Source organism: Schistocerca americana, chromosome 1 (assembly GCF_021461395.2).
Source record: "Schistocerca americana isolate TAMUIC-IGC-003095 chromosome 1, iqSchAmer2.1, whole genome shotgun sequence".
Taxonomy (NCBI): domain Eukaryota; kingdom Metazoa; phylum Arthropoda; class Insecta; order Orthoptera; family Acrididae; genus Schistocerca; species Schistocerca americana.
This window is the reverse complement of record NC_060119.1, coordinates 534,244,613-534,258,643: the sequence shown is the minus strand read 5'-3', so window position 1 is coordinate 534,258,643 and position 14,031 is coordinate 534,244,613. Positions and strand designations below refer to the sequence as shown.

General features: G+C 35.9%; 1 protein-coding gene across 21 annotated transcripts in view; it reads right to left on the bottom strand.

The window, feature by feature from the left end:
* Window positions 1-14,031, bottom strand: part of LOC124605478 (calcium/calmodulin-dependent protein kinase type II alpha chain) — a 983,452-nt gene that overhangs the window by 88,006 nt on the left and 881,415 nt on the right. For 6 of the 21 annotated variants that reach the window (XM_047137200.1, XM_047137224.1, XM_047137208.1 and 3 more), the window contains 3 exons: window positions 12,573-12,713; window positions 5,918-6,013; window positions 269-325 (listed from right to left, as the gene is read on the bottom strand). The exons of 6 other annotated variants lie outside the window; for them this stretch is intronic. In XM_047137200.1, coding sequence (XP_046993156.1) covers window positions 269-325; window positions 5,918-6,013; window positions 12,573-12,713 — 294 coding nt within the window. The remainder of the gene's footprint in view (window positions 1-268; window positions 326-5,917; window positions 6,014-12,572; window positions 12,714-14,031) is intronic. 9 more of the 21 variants (XM_047137283.1, XM_047137308.1, XM_047137301.1 and 6 more) reach the window with 3 other exon arrangements.

Here is a 14,031-nt window from a genome sequence, read left to right as displayed (position 1 = left end):
TGTCATATTCCTGAATACTGACCATTCCTCCAGGGACATCAAATATATACCCACTTCAGACTGTTATGTGAAGATACACATACAAAACTGTTGAGCCCTGCTGAAGACTTCTGCACTGATTTTTAGCACAGCATTTAAGCTCAGTGAGTTATGTAGTTTAAAACAATTATAAGTGAAAATGTCAGTAACTTTGAAATTAAACACAATTTAAATAGAATTATATGATCCAGCTTGACCTGCAGAAAATTAACAGACATCTCTCACTCACCATCAGTATCATCTGAATCACAGTCCAAGGGTTGGTAGCCAAGAATCTCAGAGTCCTCTGTTTGACAGTTGTTAAATGCACAAGCAAACAAAACAAGAGAAAAGTAAATTACATGCATCGAAAAAAAATATTTTTAATTTTTGACATAGAAAAAGCTACTGCAATACAGAAAGTGAAAGGAGGGGGCAATATAACTAGAAAAAAGGAGTGGAGAGAAAGTGCAAAGCATGAGGAGGACGGGGTAGCAAGGCAGAGGGAAGCTGTTGAGGGTACAGGACAAGATGAGAGTTTATAATAAATGGTTGTGGGAACAAGATGTGAGAGTGCAGATGGGGTAAAGATGGATGGATGAGCACACGGAAAGGAGAGGGCAAAGTAATGAAGAAATGAAAGGGGGCCAAATGTTGGAGAGATAGTGGGAAGGTGTGGGTGAAGAGAAGGGGTAATGATGGAGAGATGAGTAGGTGAAAAGAAATCAGAAAAAATGCAGAGAAAGTAGAGGAGAGGACTAATGCGAAGGGTGTAGTAGACAATTAAAGTTGTGGGGGAGAAGCATAAAAAGATGGAGAAACTAAGAGGGTAAAGATAGGTTACAAGATTAGAACAGAGAGTAAAAAGATGCTGTGGAAATGAAAAATGATAGTGGGGACAGGGGAAAAGGTGGCAGGGACAAGAGGTAAGGAAAGTTGAAGTAGAGGATTTGGGGGCTAGACAGGGGAAGGTGAAGTGTGGAAACAGCTGAAAGAGAGAAAGGGCATACAGAGGAAGTGAACTATAATATTATTGCAAATAAATTAAACATAACAGCTCCCAGAAAATTAAAACAGTAAGCCATAAAGTGTCAAAATTTACACAGAAATGCATTTGTGCAAATGTGTGTGTGCTCTCAAGGACACACATTTGTTTGTGGAAAAACAAATGCACACACAGATTGCGAGAAGTCACTGGAAACAGTTGCTACATTCAGCTTCTCAAGTATCTGCAGACACACAGTGAGCTGCAGACATATGAAATTAAAATATTGCTCTATTAACTTTGTTACAGAGCATAAAACATGCATCAAAATAAAGTATCAAATAAAAAACTAAGACATCTATATCAGCAATAAAAATGCCAAACTGAAGTACAATAGCAAGATTGCATGTGCACCTCCAATTATACTTAATTATAGCTCCCCAATTACAACACTGAAAAACTCTTGTGCTTAAATTAAATAACTAAAACAACTTCTGCTATGCACTTTACGTGGTATTATAAGAGTATGGCTCCAATTTTTGGCATTTCTCAGAAGCATATGATATTTTGGAATTTAGAAGCAACAACTGTAGTGTACCTCTTTAATATATGTGCAATCACACTTTTTTCTAGTTTTAATAGAAATATAAATAGTGTCTGGCTTGAAAAGTGGAAAAACCTTACTATATTACTCTCATGAGTAAACTTGCATTCCTATATTAAGCAGCCAGCAATTAGCTAACTGCTGAAAAGATCTACTTGATGGGGGAAATAAAACATGCACTATACTAATGAACACTTACTGTAAACCATAAACTTAAATGTAGATGTTTGAAAATGCCTAAATAGCTATTCAGACTTGTGTTAATTCATCATAATCACTCCCATAACACTACTTTGATCACCATCTGACATTATTCATTTATAGCTGTATGGTATAAGAAATATGGGAGGCAGGGAGATGGCAAACACCCACCTGAAAGGTGTAGTATAACAGAATAACAGAGACAATATAATAGTTCTGTTTCCTGACATCCTCTTTGTGGATTCAACATGAGGTTGTATGCTTTAAAGTTATTGTACAAGAAAATATGTTAATTTATAACTTTCATTATAATAATGTATGGGAAGTTAAACATAAAAGAACACACAGTACTGAAACTGATTAAGGACACACCAGAAAGTAGTTTTGACAGATGATCGATCACGTGAAAAATTAAAATAATGTTTATAAGTTTATAGTCTTGTGTGACTACCATGAAAATATATTAGAAAACTGAAATAACAGAGATAAAAGAAAGATAAGAAAAACTCAGTGGTATGGGAAAAGTTATTTAGTGCAGATGTCTGTTAAGAACAGCTGAGAACATTCATAGAGATGTGTACATGACTGACACTCTGAAACAGAATCACACAGTAGGTTTCCTTGGAAGTAAACCTTCTCTAAAAATATTTTATCTTAAACATTGGCTCCACTTAGAATTCATTGTTTTCAACATTGAACAGTTACGGCTCCATCACACAATACAGATACTATAAATCTGATACAATGAAAGTTAGTGGTTGCTAGGTTCATGCTGTATCATAAAGAAAACATATTTTTTCATTTGTAAGAGTTTTCAATCAGTTCAGTTTTTATCTTTCCCTGACAATTATGATTTCAATGTAACTCTGAATCACATTGTAGAACAGTTTCATTTCAATTACCATTTCAGTATAAAGAGTTTTTCAGACTGAACAGAAGGAACTTTCTATAAACAAAGAACAATTCATCAGAGTTCAGTGAAGTCTTATGACATGTACAGGAGTGAAGAACAAAGAGTTTTATGTGTGGGGACCAACACATATTTTTTCAAGGAATAACTTTTGCCCAAGATGGCATCAACTAGAAGACTTAGCAATAATAAAACCAACAATACAGTGTGTAAACTTTTAGATGGCAGACCTCTCCCTAGTCCTGAATCGGCAGAAGTCGGTCAGCGTCGGGAGGCTTCGGTAGGCACGCAGTTTCGACTGTTGCCAACATTACGTAGCTGACTGTGTTGTACAAGGTAGACATTGTCGTCTGCTTCATTATTGTTTTGCGCTGTACTGTCCTGCGTGTTTTATTGTGCTAAACATTATCAAAATGAGTGAAGAGGCAGTTGCTGGCCCATCTCGGGAGTCGCCAACAACCCCTACCGGTAGGCTTGCGGTTAGAATGAAACCAGTATTACGTTGCGATGCTCGCAAAATTATATTGCGTGCGATTGAATGCTGCGAAAGGGAAAGGGAGCAGAAAAAATTGCTTCACCCCTTTTACAAATCTTCAGCGAGAGCTGCTACATGCACAGGGCAAAGCATGCGTAGCATTGGAAGATTCAAACAGTTTCATTGCAATCGGATGAATTGTTTGTGAGCGCATAGTAGACAAACATATTATATATATATAGATTTTAATGTACCTGACGGTTTCAGTTTCATTTACAAACAACATTTAAAGCGAGTTTTACTTCCAAGCCTTTCGTCTGCTTTCGTGTAAGCATGACACGCAATTTGTAGTGCCAGCACTGCAACTGGTAGGCGTGCCTTGTCCCCCCTCCCAATGGCTCCTCTCCCCTCGCCAGCCAATGCTTGCTTCCTACTCTCCCTGCACTCCCCTCACAACTCTGTCATCTTACAGTTAACACACTGTACTTGCCAATTTTGAAGAAAAAGATGACACAATAAAATATTACTGCTGAAATAACAAAATATACTCAGTGAATAAAACTGAGAGAGTTTTAATGTTCTTGTTATTATTATGATGCAAATGGTTACAGGGTTGCATTGTCATTAGAGACAGTGCACAAGTTTTGATTTCATAAGAGTGATAAAGGAAGTGGGCTTTGTCCTTGTTTAAGTAACCATTTAAACATTAACCTCAAATGATTTTAGGGAAATAATTGAAAACCCTGATAAGGATGGCTGGATGGTGATTTGAACCTCTGGCCTCACATGTTCTTGGTCGCAGTTAAGCAAATAATAAAATACTCAAAATATTATATTAGAATATTTCACATTCCTGCAGTTATTTATGAATAATATTTCCACACTTCATTCAAAGGAGATTTGAATATGCATAATATGGGAATATAACATTTGGTGAACTTTTATTTCAACCATCCCAATGGCAATAAAAATATTTGGCACTTGAATTATAGCAGTGTCTGTGATGCCACGTACCATGTATTTTCTTTTATTACTCAAGGGCTATGTGTATGTGGTTGCTGCTAATGTCTGCACTTATCCATAACATCGCTTTCAAAGCATCATGAAGATGTTACTGGTTCAGTCTTGCCTTAGGCATATTCTTTCCAATTAATTTTTGTTAGTATAGAGAAACATCTCATAACAATTATATAAAGTAATTGGATCAATAAAAAATGTACTCACCAAGTGGCGGCAGGAGAACACTGATATAAAAAAAGATTGTACATATGCATCCAGTAAGTCTCCCATGACCCAGGGTCCTGGGAGACTTTTACAAACTCTAACCCTTTTCCTAAAGCTCTCCAGTCATTTTCCTTCACTCTCCTTCCTTTCCCATCAACCATTCTGCTGTAAGAAGGAGCCACTAGCTCCAAAAGCTTGCATGTGTAAATTTTTTTTTAGATGGGTTTTCTCCTGCTGCTGCTTGGTGAGTAGATTTTTTATCCATCCAATTAAACTATATTGTCAAAAATGGATTATTTTCATGGTCATAACATTTGTAGATACTTGAGAATCTTCGTCATTATACATACTCATCATACTTAGAGGTAGCTCTTTGATGACAAACAACTTTTTTATCACAAAATATATATATATTTGTCTAAGCCAATTTACTAACCATATGTACCCAAAACATTTAGTCAGCTTGGAAACTATATGAGGCAAGGGCAGAGGTGAGAAGCTGGGGAGGAGGGAGAGGGGATGCCACATCCTTCAAATTAGCCAGTCAAACTGGATTACAATTATAGGCAACACATTGTAAATCAAATGTAGCTCAATCTATAATTCATTTGTACACAAATAGTTTTTATTCTTGTCTGTTATATATTGAGATGTTTGTTGCCTTTTGCTTTTCTTTCAATGAACAATGGTGCGATGTCATTTTCATAAGAAGCAGAACTACAAATCTGAATGTAGACACTATATCAGATGATGGCTGTTATTAATAAGATATTACCAAACAAGCATACTCTAATGAGAATACTAAATGTCATTTTACAACTAAACTATCATGTGGTGTTGCTCCTTATGCCATTTAAGACAGTGCCTAGAATTTACAAATATCATGTGCTGCATATGGGCAACAGATCAGACACTTCTACATTCTTTGTGCCAAACCATCAATTTGCTAGAATCTACTGATACTGGTACTAATATAGAGAGGAAACTCTGGCAAAGAAAAACTACTAATACATCAGAAAAATTAAAATGTCTGAAAAATGTCTGAAATCACTGAGAGTTGCTGATCTCATCAACTGTGGACTTGGAAGCAAAAGAGTAAGATACATAGCATAATAGTTTCAAATCAGAATTATATATTTTTGTGTAGACAGCTAACTGTGAGAACATGTTTGTTTCATTTGACAAAGGTATAGTCTAGTAGAGTCCTCATTGTTACAAATTATCAGTTTCCAAAGATTGCAAATAGCCTGCTCTAGTCCAACACGAGCTTCAACTAAGGTCATAAACAAAGAGTGCAAGGCTATGATGCTATTGCACTGTGGGTCAGAAAATATTTGATACTTTTACATTACATTTTTGTGAAGTTCTAAAACTGGTGTACAAATGACTGGCGATGGGACATATGGCAAATGATACTCTACAACTCTAAAATTACATCTCCTTGTTTATTTATGCAGGTGTAGGCACACAATTTGCCTTCTTATGATCCAAGAAACTCACCAGTACGATTAGAGATACTAGCACGCTTCAGCTGACTTCGTACATTTCTTGAATTTTCCAAACTCTTTTTATCTGTTAATGATTTATTTAGGGAGCCTGTAGTAACAAAACAGAAAGTATCTAGAAACAAAAATACAGATATTATGAAGCTGCAGTTTGTTCTGTTTACATGAATAAATTACCACTTGGAATGTATCCAAGAAATTAATGGTAATGGTCAAACAAGAAGGTGAATGTGCTTACAACATAACATTTTATTGCTTTGATTGCCTGAATATCATATCTTGAAGGTTCACTACCATTTTAACACCAGTGTATAGTCAAAAAGATTTTTACAATCAAATTACATGCAGCAAATATCATAACATTCAACTGTTAGTATTCAGAACACTTGCTGCTTACTTTTTTTTAACAAAAGTTATTAGAGAGTAGTATGTTGAGGCACTTTATGAATTTAAGGATATCTGTGTTATGAATTTCTTCTGACATCAGCAAAATCAAATAAGAAAAGTTTGCATTCTGAGTCAGGATATTTAAAACTAATGTGTAAGATCATGAGGTTAGTTTACTGATTACACAAATATACTTGGAATTATTGCACCATGAAACAACAGCAAAAGATGGATGTCTGTTAAAAGAATTTTGATTGATCATGAGGTAATGTATACAGCATATGCTGAAATTCACGACTACAGAAGTCAAGAAATGCATACAGTCTACAGGAGATGAATCAAAGCAAACAGTAGTAGACAACTGATACTACACATTCACTCTCCTTCACACAACGTGTCTTGCCAATGAAGGCGAATCTCAAGGATGAAAATGCATAAACAAAAGTAAGCAGCTTTTATAAACTATATCTGTGTTCAATTCTGACTAATGAACTAGTGATTAGGTGGACAGCAAACTGATCATTATATATGGTGTCCCATTATCTGGGCCATCTCAAACATTCTTTTGTTGGCTTTCTTGTAAAATTTTGTCATTACAAAGGTATCAAGAGCAGTAGATCTTTTTTTAAATAGCATCCTATATTTTTTTATTGGGAAATCTACTTCCTCTCCTCAAGAACTGTTCAAAAATGTATCACAGTTTACCATTCCTGTAAACATGACAGTATCAAAAACATGCCACAAAATTAACTTTTTGTCTCCTGTACTAACACAGTTACATCTACATCCATACTCTGCAAACCACTGTTAATTGGATGGCTCAAGGTATGTCCCATTATAACAGTTATTAGGGTTTCCTCACATTCCCATATGGAGCACTGGAAGAATCATTGTTTAAACACCTCTATAAAGACTGTCCTTTACATCCCTACTGGTTTTTCCGTATATTCCTAGATTCGTCATTTAAAAATGGTTCTCAAAAATTTGTGAGGAGGCTGTTGTGGAATAGTTTGTGTCTATCTTAAATCATCTGCCTGTTCGGTTTCTTCAGCATCTCCATGACATTCTCCCATGGGTCAGCTAAACCTATGACCACTCCCACTGCCGTTCTCTGTAAATGTTGAATATCCACTGTTAGTCCTGTCACACACATAGGCAATATCAATATTTCAGGCTGAGTCAGGCAAGTTTCTTCAGACAGTTTCCTTTCTAGACTGATGCATTTCCCCTGTATTCTATAAACAAAGAAAAGTCTGCTACCTGCTTTACCTATGACTCAGGCAGAGCAATTTTTTTCAGGCCGTTCTTCATTGCAGATTACTGCATCACTTGTAAAACATCTGAGGTGTGTGCAGTTCTCTCAGAATGCGAAAGGAGGAGCATCTGTCACAACAAAACATGAGTAGCAACAAATACATATGCAAAACATTTTGTCATACCAAAATCATTTAAAATCAAGGCAGGTGTTATCTCGCTGATAAAATTCACATTTACATCATTTGGTTTACGAATGACAAGGTATCAGTTGAGGACACTACATGGATGGTCCTTCAAAACTGTATAATGTAAAATTAAGGTAATAACAAAAATGAACAAAAAGTGTCTCATTTAGGCCACATTTTGTTAAATCAATTACAACCTAAAATACATTCTCTTTTTACAGTTTTTCAATAAATAAAACCCACCAATGATGACACAGAGGTACTAAAATATGTTTGGATGACAAGAAGAAACAATGTTTTGCATAAAAGATGGAATCTATATCTAATAATTTAAACTGCAAACATGGAAAACATACAAAAGATGCTTATCCAAAAGATGACCATTAATATTGTCTGCAAGATTATAAACATACTCATTAATATGCTTGATATGCCATACAATTGTACCTTTGATAAGTGTTGGTGTGGTACTAATTCATATGCTAATGTCAAGAAATGCTGTAGCTAACTGAGTCACTTGATTAATCGCTTTCAGGATGTCATGTGAAAAATGTGCAAGTTAGGTTTCACATGAGTGATAGATGATTTTAGAATCCATGTAAGTTGGTATGGAAGAAGTCATGCTGTTCAATATACCTCATTACATTTGAACACAGAATATGTTCTAAGATTGTATAACAAATGGATGTCAAGGATTCTGTATGGTGGTTTTGTGGATCACTTCTGCTATCCTTTTTGTAACCAACAGAACTAACTACATAATTCATCCTTGCAGTTGTGCCAGAATTAAAATGGGGCAATACTCCTGAAGTTTCCTTTGTAAAGCAAGATTTGAGAATGGAGTTCAGCATTTCTGATTTTGTTTTGCTGCCCTCAATCACAGTTCCTGTCTCATCCATGAGTGTCTGGATACAAACTTTGATACCATTAGCAGCCTTTATACAGTGCAGTCCATGTGTCTGGGTAACATAACTCAGCCATTTGTGGGCATTCACAGTAAACAAATGGAAAGGCATGGAAAATGTGCACTGACCACAATCAAATGTCTTTAGTAGGAGTTTTGAGTGAGTGCAATGTACATCAACAAAGGGGATGCAGAAATGCTACTAATCCATAGAGAATATAAGTCAGCAGAACAGTAACTTATGCTTATCCATTATGAATATTTTAGAACTGTGACTATATATTGAATGTAAATATGTTATACAAAACTGCAACCAGTCACATTTTTGAATAATTATTTTTTATTTCATTAACTGGTTTTTGAACCTTTTCAGGTTCATCATCAGATGGTTTCAGGTGGTTACATCATTACTGCTAGCATAATGCTTGGTGATACATTAAAGTGTGTTCCATCTTTTCGTCATAGAACAAGTACCCAGCATTATGCTAACAATAATGATGTAACCTCCTGAAACCATCTGAAGATGAACCTGAAAAGGTTTGAAAACCGGTTCATGGAATAAAATATAATTACTCAAAAAAATGACTGGTTGCAGTTTTGTATAACTAATTTACAGAACAGTAACTGCACTAACAGTTGCTTATTTACAGCCATTTGACTGGATGCTGAATGAACAATGTTCATTTTCCTTGTGTTTCCATTTGTTTACTGTCAACTCCAGCAAGTGGATGAGTTCATTAACCTGAGTATGTGCACTGTGTGCTAGTAGGTTAATTTTGCATTATGTTTTTAATAATGTTATCTTTACAGGAGTGGTACACCATGATATGTTTTTGAACATGTCTGGGAAAAGGATGTGGATAATCCAATAAAAAATATAGGGTGCTATTTAAAAATGATGTACTGCCATCCACATCTTCATAATGAACAAAGTTACAAGGAATGTAACCATGGTGGTTAGTGTTCCCTTGAAGTTAAATAATGTTTGCTTGATATATTTTTTTCTTATTTTGCTTCAGGACAGAAAGATATTTGGAACGTTAAGATAAATAGTATACCCTGGATAACGAATACCAACAATGACAGCCAACCAAAATTAATAACATTGGTGATATGAATGCAAAGTATAATAAATTGATAATGCAATTAATAAAATGAGTGCTTGTAAATGAAACAATATTTTAAAACCACTTGGTAAAGTTGTGTCTCAGTCTGTATCTACAACTGTTATATCCAGTGCTCCCACTGGGGTAAACTAGAACACCTCCCAACTTGAAATGTAATTTCATTCTCTATCTATTCCTCCTCTCCTTCTTCTAAAACCTAGCAAATGCTTTTAAATTAATCTTCCTGTAAAATTAAAAGAGGACAAATTTTTCCCAATCAAGGAGTCAATGTCACATTTAGAATTCTACAAGGATAGCTCATTATGTCACATGAAGTTTCTGTGTAATATGCCCAAACCTATTGATTTTAATATAATATTGTTAATCACAATTGTTCTAGCTAATGTTGTGAGCCTAAAATTTAGAATAAAGATTTGTGAGATATTGCACTCTCAATCATTAAAGCTGTTGCAGAAGGGATATTCCAGACAAGGGGCACTGAAGAGTAGCTGCTTTGCCCTCCACCTTAGAAAAAAAATTCTTTGCAAAAATGATAGAAATTTTGATTTAGCATTGCTGTGAAGAAAGCTAGAAAATGTAAAAGATACTGATGAATATCTAGTATCCCCAGAACTATTGGTCACGAAATCTCAAACTATTTCAGCATTCACTGTGAAACTAACATTAACTGGCCATTACCTCCTCCCCATCCCTTCCCTCCCCACAGCACAGCACAGCACAGCACAGCACAGCCCAGCCCAGCCCAGCCCAATGCAGTGCAGCCCAGCCCAAGGCTTCTTACTTTTGAGGGAAAAGGAAATTCACACAGGTCTCGTAGTCAAAAGTAGTACCATCATGTAGGCTCTCAAATAACCTTCAGGTCAACAATAAACCAAAGTGCCAAAAGAACTAAATACAAACAGAAAACCTACAAATAATTTATCATTTTGATTTTGCATTTTAAAAAATGCTATGAATTTATAAACTCTGTAAGAAAGCCATATGTTGAATATTTTCCAATATCAACACATAAAATAACCAAAATCACAGAAAGATGCAACTGCAAAATGGACACAGACAGAGGCATACAAAATGGACACAGACAGAGGCATATGCCACCATCAAACATACTGAAATCATATTTGATAGCCACTGTCATACTAAGGCTTTCTCCACAATTCTCTGTGCTTTACTGTCATTAGTTACACACATCATGTACCCATCTCCCGGTAGATCATCTTCTCAGTTCCTTCTTATTCAATGGAATCCAGTGAAGAACTTAGTTCTTTCATCAGCCATACATTCATCAGATTACATGTCTTGCTCAACTCTATTTCATTATCATTAAATTCACAGTTACACCTTACAGTTCAATTTGTCTCCTTTGTTTGTCTTCCTCTCTCTCAAAATAATTTTCTAAAAAAAATCTGTACACTGCTTAATGGGAAACCTTCAGTTCTGAAAGATTTTCATGTTTGAAGTCCATCTCAAAATTGGTAATGCACAGATTGCAAATTTCACTATTTCAGAACATCTGTTTAGCAGATTTTATTTGATTTTCAAATAGCACTCCTGGTTTTTCTATCTATCTATTTTACTGTCCATCCAGTCATTGTCTACAGTTACCTAACATACAAAAACTCATCAATTGGATGTGCAGGTTCATTGTTAATTTGTATAGTTTTCTTTTTGGTGTATTATTTTGATAATATTATAATCGATTTTCAAACTTGCAGTAATAGTTTCTTTCATTGGTTGTTGACATTTACCTTCACAAAAAGCAAACATTGTCAAATCAACAACAAACAACAAGGATTCAGGTGTTTTCCATTAACACACATTTTTTTCATTTTCTCCAGTTCAGGGGTTTGGAGACTTCTTTTAGTTCTGAATATCCCACTATTCTGAAGGATTCTAATGGAAACTATCATACTATATGTTGCAGAACATTAATGTTTTGCAAGTGTTGTTAGTGCAGATATTGTTAAAAGTGTGTTGAAAACTCTCTCAAGTTCTATGACTCCCTGCCAGGCACTTAATTGTGAATTACAGAGTAATCATGTAGATGAAAGTTGTAATTCACTCTCACTGCTCTGTTATTTAATGAAAAATTTATTACACAAAAATAAAATATAAACTTCTGTTTTATTTACATTTAATTTATCAAATATATATATTTACTACATACTCTTCAACTGATTAAAAACATAAGGAATAGTTACTGAAGTAGAAAATTATTTTACCCTCACTGGTGGCGGTTAGAGCTAACGGAAGTTTTTACTATCAGGCAAGGAATTACTATATGTGTTGTTGTTTTTTAGGCATCTGTAGTGGAGGTCGATTGCAGAATCCATACTGCACCTTATACACATAAGGTTAATAATGATGAAAAATTTTTCATGAATATTTGAGATAGTAAGAATGCTCATGTTGTACACAATTTACATGTCTTTCATTCAAGTTTTGATTGTAAAAGCAAGTGCTGTAGAGGTTACTACCTCCAAATACTCTCATTAAATGCATGGAAAATATATAACTACCACACTTGGAGAATAATCAGAAACTTTTTGATAAAAGCAAACCATCAAAGACTTTAACCTAAAATTGGGGAAGGGTTAAATCAGAATAAAACACATATAATGAGTTAACTAAATTACTCTGGTACAAATTACATCAAATATGAGAACACAACCACAGCATCTGGTTAAACCAAGTGAAAGTCTCAATGTTAGCAGCTGTAAGTTCAACTGAGTTAGTGCAGCATAGAAAAAAATGCAGGTTAAAGGCAAAAGCTGAAGCACACTGAAGTACCTTGCACCTCTTGCAAAAGTGCTGCACTCATGTTAGCGGGAGCTTTTGCACTTGAAGATGCTGAAGATGTTGCAAGAGCGGATGTTAACACCTTAGCCAAAGTCGGTTGAGTTGAGGGTGGTGTTGTGCCACGGATGAAGCCTTATTGAATCACAGGATGAAATGAATACACATCTTATCAGAAAACAGAAATGTAAGGCTAAATGTGTATTTCATTGTAAGAATAATATACAAAGAGCACTTTTAAGAATACATAATGGACGCTGTAGCCTAAAGAAAATAAAATAAAATCTAATACCTATTACACACAAAGAGATACATTACAAATCAGAAGACAAAACTAAATGAACAAGAACTGACTTGAAATTAGTGTATTGCAGTTCATTTCTGCATGAAGCCTGGTGTTAGAAAGACAGTAATATTATCAAATTTGTGAAAAAATTATATATAAAAACAAAGATGAGGTGACTTACCGAACGAAAGCGCTGGCAGGTCGATAGACACACAAACAAACACAAACATACACACAAAATTCAAGCTTTCGCAACAAACTGTTGCCTCATCAGGAAAGAGGGAAGGAGAGGGGAAGACGAAAGGAAGTGGGTTTTAAGGGAGAGGGTAAGGAGTCATTCCAATCCCGGGAGCGGAAAGACTTACCTTTGGGGGAAAAAAGGACAGGTATACACTCGCACGCACGCACATATCCATCCACACATACAGACACAAGCAGACATATTTAAAGACAAAGAGTTTGGGCAGAGATGTCAGTAGAGGCAGAAGTGTAGAGGCAAAGAAGTTGTTGAAAGACAGGTGAGGTATGAGTGGCGGCAACTTGAAATTAGCGGAGATTGAGGCCTGGCGGATGACGAGAAGAGAGGATATACTGAAGGGCAAGTTCCCATCTCCGGAGTTCGGATAGGTTGGTGTTGGTGGGAAGTATCCAGATAACCCGGACAGTGTAACACTGTGCCAAGATGTGCTGGCTGTGCACCAAGGCATGTTTAGCCACAGGGTGATCCTCATTACCAACAAACACTGTCTGCCTGTGTCCATTCATGCGAATGGACACTTTGTTGCTGGTCACAGGCAGACAGTGTTTGTTGGTAATGAGGATCACCCTGTGGCTAAACATGGCTTGGTGCACAGCCAGCACATCTTGGCACAGTGTTACACTGTTCGGGTTATCTGGATACTTCCCACCAACACCAACCTATCCGAACTCCGGAGATGGGAACTTGCCCTTCAGTATATCCTCTCTTCTCATCATCCGCCAGGCCTCAATCTCCGCTAATTTCAAGTTGCCGCCACTCATACCTCACCTGTCTTTCAACAACTTCTTTGCCTCTACACTTCTGCCTCTACTGACATCTCTGCCCAAACTCTTTGTCTTTAAATATGTCTGCTTGTGTCTGTATCTGTGGATGGATATGTGCGTGTGTGCGAGTGTATACCTGTCCTT